We start from the raw sequence: 16,391 nt of genomic DNA, 5'->3' as shown, positions 1-16,391 counted from the left end.
TCCAGGGTTTGGAGTACGATCTCCAGATGACAGTATGTCATTGACGGCACAAGACATGGAAGATTGGGCGGGCTCCATGACAATCACACCCTTTGGCCGTCTATGGAACCCATAGATGCTAAAGCAGGGATGAACATCAAACTTTTCTGTTTCCTCTTTAAAACGGTCGAAGAGTTGGTTTTAATGTGGTTTACTCCAGAGGAGCCTACTCGCAGTGAATGGATGAATGATTCTTACTGGGGTGCTGCCAGGCCCCTCGCCAACCAGCTTTTCCATTCTTTCCAGAGGTTCTCACAGAGTTCACCAAGTCATAGCGCACACCCTATTCGGCCTGCCTATGCACATCTGCTTAACCTGCCCTCACCACAGTTGACGGCGCTAAAGAAAAAAGTGCCTCCCCTGGATGAGTCAGTGGCCACGTACCTCTGCCTGGTCATTGTCACTGGATGAAAGGCGAATGTAGGACAACGCCAGCCCTTGCTAGATGAGCCCACACCTCGTCTGGCCAGGTGGCCTTAGCATTGCATTCCATGGCTGTCCTCCAAGTCTTTCAGGCCTAACTCCTCTGTTGCATGGAAAAGTCTGGACCAGATCCAGCTGCATTTCAGGACAATGGCTCAGGTCATCGGAAGGTCAATGGCCACCTTGGTGATGCTAGACCAACACTTATGGTTAAACCTCATGGAGATTAACGGCATCCTCTTAGATTAAATTGTAATTGTAATTGTAATTGTAAAAACTTTTATTGTCCCCCATAGGGGCAATTTGTTCTGCAGCGTGATATCACCACATACAAGACAAACACATACACAACATTAATAGCACATTGGAAAGTTATAAAACTTATATTTCTACCTCTTCCTATTTAAATTAAGCACCTTAATTGCACATGGAACAAACGAAAATTTGAATCTGTTAGTCTTGGCTAAAGGGACCCTGTACAAAGATCCTGAAGGGAGGGTCTGAAATGAATCGTAGAGAGGGTGAGATGCGTCAGATATAATGTAACGCATTTTCTTTATCACCTGAATATCAAACAAATCTGACAACTCAGGCAATTTCACACCCAATACCTTACTGCAATTGTTTACAACCTTTAATAGAAGTTTTTTCTGTTTGACCTTTAAAGAGGCAAACCAACAAATCATTGAGAAAGTTAAAATCGATTCAATATATGCCTTATAAAAAGCAATCATCAGTGTCCTATCAATATTACATTTCGTAAACAATAAAGTCTTTGTTGGCTCATCATGCACAATCTATTAGTATTATCTGCAAAATGTAATTTGTTATCGATGATAGTACCTAGGTACTTATAACTATCAACCAATTCAATCATCTGATTATCAACAAAAGTACCTGGAACTGCTGCCTGATTTCGCCGCAGGTCAATACACATGTCCTTGGTTTTCTCAGCATTCATAAGTAGACCAGCCTCACGACACCAATTTGCAAAATAATTAACAATTAGCCCATGTTCCCTTCCCAGTAAAGATCCTCTTGCAAATATGACCGGGGACTGGTTCTTCTCTTTGGATCTGAAAGAGGCTTACTTTCACATCCATATAGCCCCTCATCACAAGCAATTATTGAGATTAGCCTTTGACGAAGTTGCATATTATTACATGGTCCTTTCCATTGCACTGTCTCTATCTCCTCGAAGTTCACAAAGTGCTTGGATGCTGCTCTTCCCCGTCTGAGACAGATGGGAATTCACATTCTGAACTACCTTGATGACTAGCTCATTCTAGCCCAGACATAGGCCAAGCTAGTATCCCACAGGTCTCTTCTCCAAAGCCGCTTGAAGTGCCTGAGGCTCAGGGTCAATTTCCCAAGAGCTCACTGTCTCCCAGCCAAAGGATTTCATTCCTGGAAGTAGTTGTCGACTCATCCCAAATGAGGGCTAAGTCATGCCAGAGCATGCCCTGGCCATAAAGCAGCTCATGGCCTCCATCAAAGTTGGAGCCTCCCTCCCTCTCAGGATATTTCAGATGTGTCAATGTGGACCAGGACTACGTGGACTAGGTCCCTTGAAAGAACCCTCAGTGGTTAAAACCGGGCATGGCTTTGGGAATGTTCCTCAGCTGTGGGATCTGTACCTTTGGCCTCTTGATTGGATCCTACAGAACTCCTCAAGAGCTTCTTAAATAGTATTTCACAGGCTAGAACCCAAGTTTACAAAACATATCTATGTCCTCAAAATGTTTGAACTTCTCTCCAAAAACCCAATTTCCTGCAACACATCAGTGATATTGTCCTAACGGCAAGATATGATGGAAAAGAGTCATTCCCCTTACATGATCAAGGTCTATGTAGCAGCTATAGCAGCTTTGCATGCTCTAATAGCCAACTAGTCAGTGGGTAGGAACAATATGGTTGTTTGTTTTTTATTGGGGTCTAGGAGTCTTTTTTCACCTCACCCCCTTACTGTCCCTACATGGGTCCTGCCTATGGTGCTCAGGTTTTTTAGGATTTCTCACTTTGAGCCACTACAATTCACCAACCTCTGGCCCCTGGGAGTAAGAGCCCTGAGAATTTACATTGAGCGTTCCGCCCCATTTAAGCAGTCGGAACAACACTTTGTATGTTTCAGTGGCCAAGCCAAAGGCCTTCCAGTCACGAAGCAGAGACTGTCCCAATTGATAGTTGATGCTATTTCAGTAGCATACTCCTATTTGGGCCTGCAATGCCCCATAGGAGTAAGAGCTCACTCCAGTAGAGGAGTAGCCTCATCCTGGGCATGGCCTAGCAGATGTGTCCATTGCAGAGCTCTGAAAAGTGGCTGGCTTGGCCTTGTCATTCACCTTTTTATGTTCTACAACCTTGAAGTCCCGGCCTTACGGGCCCAGGTTCTTGCTCTATAATAAGTTGGCACACACTTGCCACAAGACAGGACCAGTTCTTCAGACTTTTGCCTTACTTTTTGAATGCTCTTGGCACTCTTTAAGTACAGAGTATTTCTTGGAACGATTATTCAAGGCTGGGCTGATCGCTGTAAGTTTAGCTCTCTTTGCTTCCTGTGGGGCTTACCCTGCTAGTACTTCATCCCTTCGGGGCCCTTGGGTGCTTAAGGCAAGTTCAAGTATAGGTCATTCCTCTATCATGGTGTGTCGTGACTGTACTGGTTCCTCATCACATCTAGTGAGGCAGAGCATTTAAAGTATCGGAAGTAAATGTACTCAGTTCAAGGTTACTAATGTGACCTTGGTTCCCTGAGAAACGGGAACAAGTACTGCGTTGCTAGCCGTGCTATGTACCTGATGATCCTATGCCAGAATGCTCACTTACAAAGCCAGATGATGCCAGCGGGTTTCATGGCCATAAACTCATGCACCTTGCCATTGTTTTTTTTTTTTTTTTACTGCACAAACCAATGGCCATGCACTTGCGTTATTGAAAAAGGTTTCAATAATCTGAGAAAAATAGTTTTCCGATTGCGTTTAGCACTTATTACACTAATCACTGAATTTTCCCACAAAATATTAAGTTTGTATCAGTTTCAAATAACCCCCCCTCCCAAAAAAAAACAAGTGGCCAATCAACCATTTCAAAGTATAAACAGACAGTCAAAAGTCTGGCTCTGTAAAAGTAAAACTAGAGGTGCACAAATGCACTTACTGTACCTATAAAAGTTACACTGTTACATGTTTGGGTGGTGAGACTATGTGATTTATTTTGGTTAAATGGCAATATCTTCATTTCCTGTGAACTGGGCTGTTTGTCATGAAAACCCTAGGCAACCTCTCTCATGTTGCATGCAATGACTGACTGAGTGTCCATAAACAAGCTATTGTAATCATGCACACATTGTGTAAATTTTACAGAAGCTCAAATGAAGTGGTGTACTTCACAGAGTCAACAACTTTTGTGATGTTAATTGCCATGGAACTTGTTCAACGAAGCGCAGAATGGGCAAAATCATCCATACAGCATAACATTGCATAGCTTCCTCCATCCTATTAAGAATATCATCAAGGGCATCTTTATTAAACTCATAATGAAAACAAGAAAGCCCACAATAGTGACTGAGAAGAATACAGTAGTGCTGAAGAAAATAAAATGAGCATTCCTTCAGCCAATAAAATTGAACTTTTGGCTTTTGAAAATTTTGATGTGGTGCCTACATATTTTTTTTAGGGCTGGTACGAATACCATTTTTTTAGCTTTGAAGCTTCACTAGTAATCAAAATAGAATATTTGAGGCTTCAGAGGGAGGGGGCTAAACATATTCTTCTCTCTAATAAAGGCAGGAATCTCTGTGTGTCTGACTGTCTGTTAGCATTTTTATTATGTGGAGAACCGTTCAAACAATATCTACAAGCATACAACAATATGTTGTTTTTTGTAAAATTATAAATTAAAATAAAAAGTATATAATAAAAATTTAATAAAATATTAAATTAAATAAACTGTATTGTAACTCTGATATAAGATTCACGCAAACCCAGACTCAATGAAAACTCATGTTTGTGGTGACATTTCTGCAACACCAATATTAAAAACCTTACTGCACATTTCACAGTGGTTTCAAAGTGAAATATCCAGTGAGTGGCACTAAAATGCACATTCAATATGTGACCGTGGCCACATTTTATGATGTTTTTAAGGTTTTTATTCTGTTGATTCGGGTAAGTATCAAAGCAGTACAGAATTCAATGTCCAGTAAGTTTCGCTACTACTTTAAAGCTACATTGCATTGGAAAATAACCTAGAACACTGTCTAAGACTTGATGGCTGCTCTGTCAATTCTTCGTTATCAGTTAGGAACCTAGGTGCGCTATTTGATCACAATCTTTCCTTAGAAAGCCACGTTTCTAGCATTTGTAAAACTGAATTTTTCCATCTCAAAATATATCTAAATTACGGGCTATGCTCTCAATGTCAAATGCAAAAATGTTAATCAATGCATTTATGACCTCAAGGTTAGATTATTTAAATGCTTTATTGGGTAGTTGTTCTGCATGCTTAGTAAACAAGTTACAGCTAGTCCAAAATGAAGCAGCAAGAGTTCTTACTAGAACATCGTATAGATTTTAAAATATTGATTATTTATTATAAAGCCTCCTCAGTATTTGAATAAGCTCCCTTTACATTATAATCCTCTATGTCCGCTATCTTCTCAAAACTCAGGCAATTTGATAAGACGTAGAATATCAAAATCAACTGCGGGCGGCAGATCCTTTTCCTATTTGGCGCCTAAACTCTGGAATAACCTACCTAACATTGTTCGGGAGGAAGACACTCTTGCAGTTTAAATCTAGATTAAAGACCCATCTCTTTAACCTGGCTTACACATAACATATTAATATGCTTTTAATATCCGTTAAAGATTTATAGGCTGCATTAATTAGGTAAACCGGAACCGGGAACACTTCCCATAACACCCAATGTACTTGCTACATCATTAGAAGAATGGCATCTACGCTAATATTAGTCTGTTTCTCTCTTATTCCGAGGTCACCGTAGCCACCAGATCCAGAGATCAGAGGGTCAATGCAGTCACCCGGATCAAGTACGTATCCAGACCAGATGGTGGATCAGCACCTAGAAAGGACCTCTACTGCCCTGAAAGACAGTGGAGACCAGGACAGCTAGAGCCCCAGATACAGATCCCCTGTGAAGACCTTGTCTCAAATGACCACCAGGACAAGACCACAGGAAACAGATGATTCTTCTGCACAATCTGACTTTGCCGCAGCCTGGAATTTAACTGCTGGTTTCGTCTGGTGAGAGGAGAACTATCCCCCCAACTGAGCCTGGTTTCTCCCAAAGGTTTTTTTCTCCATTCTGTCACCGATGGAGTTTCGGTTCCTTGCCGCTGTCACCTCTGGCTTGCTTAGTTGGGGTCACTTCATCTACAGCATTATCATTGACTTGATTGCAAATAAATGCACCGACAATATTGAAACTAAACAGAGATGGCATCACTGAATTCAATGATGAACTGCCTTTAACTGTCGTTTGCATTATTGACACACAGTTTTCCTAACGAATGTTGGTCAGTTGCATTGATGCAATGTATTTTGTTTAAAGCACTATATAAATAAAGGTGACTTGACTTGACTTGAAAATAGCATACCCCCTACACTAAACCCAACCATAATCCTTCCTAATAGTATTAACGAAAGCATTTGCTCATTCCATACATACTATTTTTACTTCTTGTCTATGCAACTTTGAGCTGTTTTGTCGATCCATAGTCTCACAGGATTCATACCGGATCTCCTCACAAGTGCTATGCTGTATCGTGCAAACTACAGAGCAAACCTACTGTGTTAGAAAACCCAAATATATAAAGCTCTATATGTGATGCTAACATTCAAAATAGTCTGTTTCAAATCTTGCAGCATATTAAAATAGTTTTGAAGTCATGACATAGTATTGTGCAAGTAATTGTGTGAAAATGTTTAATCTAAACTTTGGACCAATAATTCATATTTTTTGTAAAAAGGAATACAAGTTTTCTGAGTTTTACTGACTTAAATTGGAAACTGCAGTGATTCGTACATATAGGTGCTTTTTAATCTAATTTTATTTATTTTTTATTTTTTTGCAGAAATGTAGGCATAGGCACATATTTCAAATGAGCCTGTGTAGAATTCATGCCATGCTCTCACATGAGCCAAATCACTACTTACATACTAAAAAGCAGTGAGAACTTTACAGTTTACCTCAATTATTTTATCTTGTCTAGACCTCATGGCTTGCAGTGAAAGAAGCATGTTATGTATTTTCTGCTTAAATGAACAGACTTGTTTTCTTGTTTTATGTTTGCTTAGACTTAAATGGGGGACTGTTTTAGAAATGTACTTACAGACTGCATTTTTGTGACTTGTATCCTTGCTCGGGAGCATTTTCACCCCTCTGGATTTCAGCTCGATGGCCTTCTTCACTGTTGGTAGAGAGTAAAGGTGAAGTGTTTGGAAGTGGAAATCACAATCCATTCGTACAGTTAGCAGAGCCCGTCAAGTGCCCAAGAGTGCCTCATTGAACACGAATAATCCTCTATGATTCAGTCTTGCATGGGCCATCAAAATAAGACTGTCCTAATAGGCAGAGGTCTTTTTATAATTAGCAGAGGTATGACATATCTCAAATAATGTGCACACTTTGTTATCTGAAACAACTATCATTGTGGCATGCAATTATTGGACACCTACCAATATGTGCATCATCTGGAGCCAATTTAGATTTCAAGGCATTTTCGGGAATTCAGTCCTGTAATTATGCCATGTAGGATGCCAATTATGACTTTGGTATCATGAAGATTCACCTTGCATAATGTCCTCTCTGTATGGCATCCGGGTTTTATACAATTAAAAGGTAATTTCATAAATATGATAGAAACAATAAAGCAATGCGGCAAAACGCGTTGATTATTTGTTGTGAGAAATCACTCTTTTAAATGTATTTTAAAAGCCACCCTTGCTATGCCCTCTATACCTGCCAAAGATTGAGATGGGGGGGATGTTATGCACCATAGCGTTCTGTTTCCATTTTTAACTAAATTCAACAATGTAGGAGATAAACATTGCAATTTTATACCAAACATTTCCTAAACCTATTATTTATCCCAACGCTGTATAAACACACACAGTGTTAAATATTAAAGTCCTAAATTTAAAATGTATATTTTTGATTTGCAAATAAAAAAAAATAAAAAAATTATCCATTTGGATTACATAGTTTTAAAATAAACTAATAAACTCAATGTGATGCATATTCATACATAAAAAAACAGGTAAGAAACAGGAAAGATTTATGTTAGAGTATTAATAAACGGAATGTGTTTTATACGCAAAATAACCGAGTTTACCTCGAAAGAAAAGTTGCATTTATAGCCAACACTCTAAAATGTAACAAATTCAACAAATCCCCCTGAGCTTCCCCTGAGATTCACGGCATTCCTCGCTTATTATGCAAATAGAAAACACGATCATAAACGCATATCATGAAAATGATTTAGAAGCTCCTCATCTTGCGTTATCCACGTTAGAAACACAAATTCCCTCACTACTGTCGTGACTGATTTTTCCAAATATAAACAGGGGGTAGTGGGTGGGGGGCGTTCAGTGGGATGTTGTAATCATCATTCCAGCAATGTGTCTGCTCATTGAGTCACTTAGACAAGCCAAGATGTCATTTTTAGCTACAGCAGAACACGCCAAGGGATGTGCTGTCTTTCATTGCCAACTGTCGCACATCTGCCAGTGAGCACTCCTCTCCTCTAATGTCCTGCACACACTGACCCCTTACCTTGATACTGGGCACTAAATCCTTTCCTCCGATGGTTGCTGTCAGACGTGAAGTGAAGCCGCAGCCAATTCTTGCTACTGATGACAGGGGATGGCAAATTCATTCCAGTAAGCCTGAAAAGAAACACAGTTTTCATTGCACTGGACAAAAAGGTGATTAAAATCAACTGTACAATCAGCTTCGTAAAAAAATCACATAAAAATAAATTTTGCACACATACGGGTTACAAAAAAACCTTTCATTTTCACATAAAAAATTCTAATTTAATTATTTAACCACTCCCTATTGTAATTTTAAAAATATATCCTTTATACTGTGTTGGAGTACTAATTAGCATATTTTTTTTTGGGACACCCAACAATGGCAATTTAAAGATTAAATTAAACTGAGAATAGCGAATGACATGGCTCTAACTACTTTTGTGAGACGTGGACACCCAAGGGCTTTTCTGTTTCTTTCTTAAACGCATCTTGACATATGGATGATCATCATCTCACGTTAATAGCACCTGGAGAAGTCACTGGTAGAATAAAATCTAAATTTAATAACACTGACTCCCTTGTGAGAGCAAAAAAAAATATTTTTCCTCAACACAAGCTTTGATGTCATTAGGATTCCTTCAGTTCTTTACCTGCTGCTTTTTTTTTTTTTTTTTCTATACAAACCCCCCTTTATGTTCCAGGCCAAGGTGCCTATTAAAACTTCTCCTTCACCTTGTGAAACTCACAAACCAATTGTGTGTGTTATCCTGCAAGGGTTAGTTTGAAGCCATAATGATAATAGTTTGAAACACTACTGTGATTCGTGACTAGGGCACAGCTACAGTCCTGGAGTGAAATGTCTTCATCTTTTATCTTTGTTTTTCAGATTATCTGGTCATGGTGCTTGCCAAACTTAAAAAAAAAAAAATGACTCCGGAGGATATTTATCTGAAATATTAAATCAGACAATCGAAAGGAAATAGAAATGGTCACAAATCAAAGATGAAACTAAATCCAATCAAAAGGTACAGTCTTGACAATAATCATTCATATCCTTAACAAGCATTAATGAAGGCAGCTACAGCACAGTCATTAGCGTATAATTTAATATTCCATCCCAAATAAGAGCTTCATCTCCTTGATGAGGAGACTATTTTGTTTTTGGCAGTGAGATCTGAGAGGAGTCTGATATATTCTCTGTGTAGTATGAATGTGAGTGAATCTCAGGAAACCTGTCGAGAACATGTCTGGGTCACATTTCTTAAATAAAGCAAAGCTTATTTTCAGCTTAATTTGTATGCAAAGTGTAATTTTGATTTCCTTCTTTTGATTCAGGGGTACTTTTGTGAGATTCACCTTTATTTATGTATTTACTTATTAATTTATTAACAAAGCTCAATTAATTTTGTAGGTGAAATAAAATCAAGAAAATGAGCTATTAACAAACACAAGGCATGTCTGTGTTCCAAACACTAGGCTGACAGGGTGTTTGTTGAAGCTGAATCCAGTAAGTGAGGTAAAGCCTGTCTGGCACAGAACTGCAGTGACTTGCAATTGATGCACGCTGCTGTGTGAAGCCCTCATTTCTTTTCAAGAAAGTGGAGTTCAACAGTGCATGAAAACCAGGTTGAGCTGAGGAGGCAAAGGAGTAAAAAAGCAAAATGAGTGTGCTTTACAAGAGGCAGGCACGGGAGAGAGAGAGAAAAAAAACCCTGACAAAATAAGACTGCTTGAAGAGGCCTGTGCAGAGAACACAAAAGCTGAAACTCCGGGAGAAAAACTAAGTTTAAGTTGAACAAAAATTAGTGCTGTCAATCAATTAACAACAACAACATCAAATAATAATAATAATAATAATAATAATAATAATAATAATAATAATAATAATAATAATAATAATAATAATAATAATAATAATAATTAAACACACTTTTCCCCCTGACATTTTTACATTTACTTTCATATTGCAATGATTTCACAAAATAAAGACAGTATATTTTTAATATTTGTTTAATGGCATCTTTTTTATTGACTGAAGGCAAGTATCACCGATACTATGAATACTGATGTCCTAAATAAATAAATAAATACTATTTAAGTTAAATTAAAACACTCCTCACATAAACCTATTATAATAAACGTCATATTTACCTGCGCCCTTCAGCAAGTACGGCATATACACAAATTGAATAGTTATTAAATATCTAAATCAAACACTAAATTCAAAATTAAGTATACTGTAGAAGAATCCATAAGAATACATAAGGGTTCTACCTTACATTCTAAGCTACAAAAGTTATTTCCTCTTTTTCTTTTAATTAATCACAGAAACTGGGCTATTAGGTTATCTGGCTGTTATTACTTTAAGAGCTGCTGCTGCTGAATCTGATGTGGATCTGACACGCATGCTCATAGTATCATTCAAGCTTTAATATGAAATGACACAGACTACAGTAAGCCGGTGTATTTTTACATGCAACTGAAGTGCGCGTTCTACGAGCACAGCATAATAGCTGACAGGACAAGAAAAATCATTTTTACTGTCATGTGGCTTACAGCATCTCATCTGACCGCAGTTGACTGATGTTCTACTGAAGCTGCCTCATCACCTGTATCGTTTCTGCACTCCTTTGACTAGCGCCTGTCACTCAGGTGGAGTGCGCATCTGAGAATCCCATTTTAAGTTGTCGTAAAGACAATCTGCGTCTAAATAAACACAATTTTCATCAAGAAATAAAGAGACAGAAGCAGCCCGACCAGCCCCTGCATTAAATGTGTTTAAGATTTTTTACTCCGTTATACTGGAAACATGTATTGCCTGGGTTAACATTCTAATTTTGACAGCACTAAAAAAAAAAAAGAATAAAAAAAAAAAAAAGAAGATGAAATGAGATGTTCAAACTAGATTACAATTATTTATATCATTATCTGAAAAAATTAACAGTCAGTGAGTTCAATTTGAAAGATAAAAAAATGTTAATGGGATTGCTCATGTAAACTGATGTGTTGAACAATAATTTTACTGTAGGTTATAGGTCTCCAATTTTCTTCAAAGAAAGAGTGCATAGATATTTGTTTGTCTATTAATTAGATAATATGAATGTAAACTGCAAATATATGCTGAAATGTTTATATATATATATATATATATATATATATATATATATATATATATATATATATATATATATATATATATATATATATATATATATATATATATATATATATATATATATATATATTACAATACAAATTATATATTAACTACTATAGAAGAAGGTTTTTTTTTTCTTTTTTTTTCTGTTGATGTTGATTTATATATTGTATTGATGAAAATCTGATAAATTATGATGCTGGATTTAGAAGAGTCATAAATAAAGATTGTGTTGAGCAGCTGAAGAGATCTAAGGTCTTCAAAGAGAATGGCCATTATTTTATTCACAAGTTGTAGCCAAATTTATTCAAGCTCTGGCAACAGTGTCAGAGAGGTCAAGAGAGCAAGCCCACTTTGATGACTGCTGGCAATAACTGCTGAAAATGAAGTCCACTGACAACATTACGAGCAGCAATGGCAGAGGGGAGAAAATAAAAAGGAAATGTTCTTTCAAAAACCAAACCATGATTCCTTCACAAAAAAAAAAAAAAGAAAAAAAAAAGTGAGGTTTATGTTTGCCATCAAAAATTTTTTTATTGCATTTGAAAAATATCAATGGATTACATTTACATTTAGTCATTTAGCAGACGCTTTTATCCAAAGCGACTTACAAATGAGTACAATTAGTTTTTGATCAATGTATTAATGTTAATGCGGATGAGAGCTGGTAAATTTTGAAAGCCACCAATACTTAGAACATTATGAATGGTTCTTGTTTGTTTGCAAAATAAAGTCCACACCACTATATTGTTTTGAATCATTTTCAGATTGACCTGCAGTGATCTACAACACTCTTTAAAGGGGGGGTGAAATGCTATTTCATGCATACTGAGTTTTTTTACACTGTTAAAGAGTTGGATTCCTATGCTAAACATGGACAAAGTTTCAAAAATTAAGTTGTACGTTTGAAGGACTATTTCTGTTCCAAAAATACTCCTTCCGGTTTGTCACAAGTTTCGGTAAGTTTTTTTCGAGTATGGCTCTGTGTGACGTTAGATGGAGCGGAATTTCCTTATATGGGTCCTGAGGGCACGTCTGCCGGAAGAGCGCGCGCTCCCGTATAGCAGAGCACTGAGAGCAGAGACATTCACTGATCAGAGCGAGAGCGTCGCGGAATGTCACAAAAGGAGTGTGTTTTTGGTTGCCAGGGCAAGACAACCCTGCACAGATTACCAAAAGAAAAAACAGTGGATGGAGTTTATTTTTACAGAGCATCAACGGAGTTGTGCAAGTGTTTTTGTTTGTTCCCTACATTTCGAAGATGCTTGTTTTACAAACAAGGCCCAGTTTGACGACTGATTTGCATATCGTTTATTTCTTAAGGATGACGCAATCCCAACGAAAAAGGGTCACGATCGTGTGTTGGAACCGCAGGTGGTGAGTAAAACTGCTTCAAATATCTCTGCCTCCTTGTTAGTGTGTCCCCTCCCATGCCGGAGACCCGATTCGAGCCCTGCTCGGAGCGAGTCGTTGCTGCTGCTGCTCTCGTTCAGTTTCAGCCTCGGGATCTGATCCTGGATCATAAATAAATGGCTGAATCTGACTGTAAGCCATGGTTTGTTTTGGATGATGTTTTTTTTCCTCAAGGTAATGTCACAGCTTCCAAATGCTCTCAACGCAAAAGCCTACTGGCGCTCGTGATTCTTTAGCTCCGCCCACATGCCACACCAGTCGGTGGCATTTTTCCGGTAAAAATCGGTACAGACTATCTTTCTCTTATGAATATAATAAAACTAAAGACTTTTTGAAGTTATGAAGGATGCAGTACACTGAAAAAAGTGATTTTGGAGAGTTGTAAATATAATCTGTGGAAACCATATAAAATGTACATGATTAATGCAGCCAGCCAACGAATTCTAAAGTAATGGGTAAATTCTACATATGCTACCCATTCATCAACAGTAAGAACCATCACATAGTAAAATGCAGTAAAATATACCCCCAAAACGTGAGTTTTTTTGCTTTAAATTGCGCAAGCGTCAGCCCGCATTTTTGATTGAGTGTGGACTCATATAAACACTGAAGCAGTGTTAAAAGTAACACTGAAGCAGAGTTGAAGTTAATGAGATAATTAAGAAATTAATTGGGTCATGATTGACCATTATTGAAGACATCTGATGTTAACAAGCAGACTCACCAAACTAGACAATCACAATTTGTGTGTTACCATTATAGCGGTCAATGTTTGCTTTAGTTGGGTTCTTGAACCTTCAGATGTTTGCTTTAGACTTTGTGTGGCTGTGTTAACAGAATGATAACATACAGACCAGCGCAAAGACAATCATGTGTGCTATTGATTGTTGTTTGAACTAATTGTCATGTAGTGACCTGAATGCATATGTTCAGGTTTCTTTAATGTATACATAAATTAAGTGGTGGTGGGGGGTAGGAATCCAGCATTTTTTGGCATAATATGACATGCTTTTAAAAGTTAGTTCTACATAAAGAAAGAATTATTATGTTTAGAAACACAGACATCAAGAATCAGCGTGAGCATCACAACAACGGTGACCATCAAAAAAGCATGTTGTAGCCAATAAAAACCACTGATCTATATATATAACTGGATCGCTCATCGCGTTCTAAACTGCCAACAGGCAGTGAAGCCACCGGAAGTGTTCGATCCGCCATCTTACTAATCCCTACCAGCAGAGAGCACCATTGAGTTACATCCAAACTGGTGTCCTAAAATAAGTCGATTTGAAGCTGATCAGTCAAATGGGACTCGTTTTTATGTTATGTGTAATAAAGTAATGTTTACTTCAGATGTTATCTGCAGTGTTTACGGTCTTTTGGGACAGGATAAGCGATATATTTAAATCGTGTAGGTGGGTGTGTCTGCTATGCGCTGACGACACAGGTAACTGATCAAACTCAAAAATGGCTTATTTATTTTATGAACAAAGTTATTCAGGAATTATTAAACGAACGTATTAGTATCAGAAATGGATTTTAATATATTACAATTAATTATACAATTATGTTGTTAATATTTCTCTATAATGAAATTAAAAAACAAATAATTTACTATCTGGGAAATAAAGCTTTGTATTTATTTCTTAAATCCGTACCGTATATAGTCAGTTATTTTCTGAATAAATTCCGATTTCATAACGAAAACTTTCGAGGACATTTTTTAGGTCGTGTCCGTCTGATGTTTATCATGTTCATGATGCTCACTACTGTAATGAACGTAGCTTTTTAATAAGTAGGGGAAATTCCCTACATTTAAAAAATAACCATTTACATGCCTAGGGTGTTCGCTTTGTAATAATGTACAGTGATACTTCATATTTATAAACACTGACTTGTTAGGTGATGTTTTCTCATTAAAATCATACAAATTCCTATTGATTCAATGGAACTTTTTCGCACACTAGGGATTACCAATATGGCGGCGAGGCGGCTTCACTTTAATGACGTCATGAGCAATCCAGTTCTATATTACAGATCAGTGATAAAAACTCATCCATGGCTCCCATCATGCATTGCGGCATGAATAAATTATGAGCTGAACTGTCTTTTTAACTTTTTAATAACTAAATTTTATTTTTGCTGAGATAATTTTTACCTAATTTTAATGAGTAAGTAGCTGTTGAATATAAACATAAATGTGAGGTATTGTTACCCAATTTATGCAAGCATTTAATAGCTTTTTACTTCAGATAGTTTATACTCAATATATGGGATTAAATCTACCCCACCAAAGTCGATGCAAATTGTTACCTCACATTTATTGGGTAAATTCTATAGATTAGCTTTTTAGATTAGTTTTAGTTTGTTTTATAGGTACTCAAGATTAACAGGATATTGAGTGAAAACGAGCATTTCACCCCCCCCCCACCCCCACCACCTTTAAGCATGATAAAATCACTATAATGCACAGTCTCACTTCAATGTACTTTTATGCACAGTTTGACATTGACAAAAGTGACACCCTGAGTTTTTTCCTTCTAACTGACAAAACTTGACATGACAGGTCAGCTGGTGTCCCTTGGTCCTTGCTCTGGAAATTGCTTTGCAGAAGTCAAAGTAATCAGTAGGTTTAGTCAGAAGATGATGTCCTTTAAATATTAGCTTTCAAATCCAGCCACCTGCCAGCTGTCCATCTCCTAGCCAAATCCCATAACCTCATGTCTACTTAAGTATCTGTGGAAGGCTGTAGCTATGTTGCTAGAATTGTTTAGTATTTATTTTTACAGAAGACATTTTAAAAAGGATAGTTCACCCAAAAATTTTTATTTTAGGTTTATTTGCTTATCCCCAGTGCATCCAAGATGTAGGTAACTACCTACCTATGTTTCTTCAGTAGAACACAAACAGAGATTAAAAAAAAAAAAACAAAAAAAAAACACTTGCAGTCTGTTAGTCATATGCAAGTCTATGGGAATGAAAAATTACACCCTGCGGCTCGTGACAATACACTGGTGTGCAAAGACACAAAACTATCGGTCTGTGCAAGAAACTGAACAGTACTGATATTGTTTTTTTTTACCTCTGATGCACTGCAATGCCTGAACTGTATGACTACCTCCTCAAAACACTAGAAGGGTATTACTGCAGACTGGAGATCTCCAAATAGAGGCAGGAACTCCAAAACGGGGTGGGAGCTCCAAAATAGGGCGTAGCTTCCTCTCATTGATATACAGGTGCAAAACACGCATGCACAATTTCCCCCAAATCCACTTCAGTGCAAACTCCGCCCCCGCAGCTGAATCTGAAGTTTTTATTGGTTGTGTCAGTTAAAGTTTTTATTAAAATATGCAACAAAAAATGCTAACCCCTGAACCTGCGACTTTTTAGTTACACCTAGCATCACTACCCCATCCTAGCCTGCGAATTTCATGCCCTGGGATGGCCCCGTTGCTCGGAATAAAATGATTACTCTCAATCTTTGGAGTAAAATCGTTCCCCTCTGGTGGGACTCCTGAGTGACTCCCATTTACATCATGAAGCAGAGGTTCAGACTTGGGTCCAAACACCACTGGCCATGAGCC

The 16,391-nt window shown here is 37.6% G+C and overlaps 1 protein-coding gene across 1 annotated transcript in view; it reads right to left on the bottom strand.

The window, feature by feature from the left end:
* The window catches only part of LOC127970623 (CUB and sushi domain-containing protein 1-like), a 531,205-nt gene that overhangs the window by 171,491 nt on the left and 343,323 nt on the right, over positions 1-16,391 (bottom strand). Inside the window, exons 6-7 of the mRNA XM_052573279.1 lie at positions 8,257-8,369; positions 6,815-6,892 (exon numbers count right to left, since the gene is read on the bottom strand). Of these exons, the coding sequence (XP_052429239.1) occupies positions 6,815-6,892; positions 8,257-8,369 (191 nt within the window). The remainder of the gene's footprint in view (positions 1-6,814; positions 6,893-8,256; positions 8,370-16,391) is intronic.

Source organism: Carassius gibelio, chromosome B13 (assembly GCF_023724105.1).
Source record: "Carassius gibelio isolate Cgi1373 ecotype wild population from Czech Republic chromosome B13, carGib1.2-hapl.c, whole genome shotgun sequence".
Classification (NCBI taxonomy): Eukaryota; Metazoa; Chordata; class Actinopteri; order Cypriniformes; family Cyprinidae; genus Carassius; species Carassius gibelio.
Note: the sequence above shows the minus strand (reverse complement) of the source record. Positions and strands in the feature narration are given on the sequence as shown.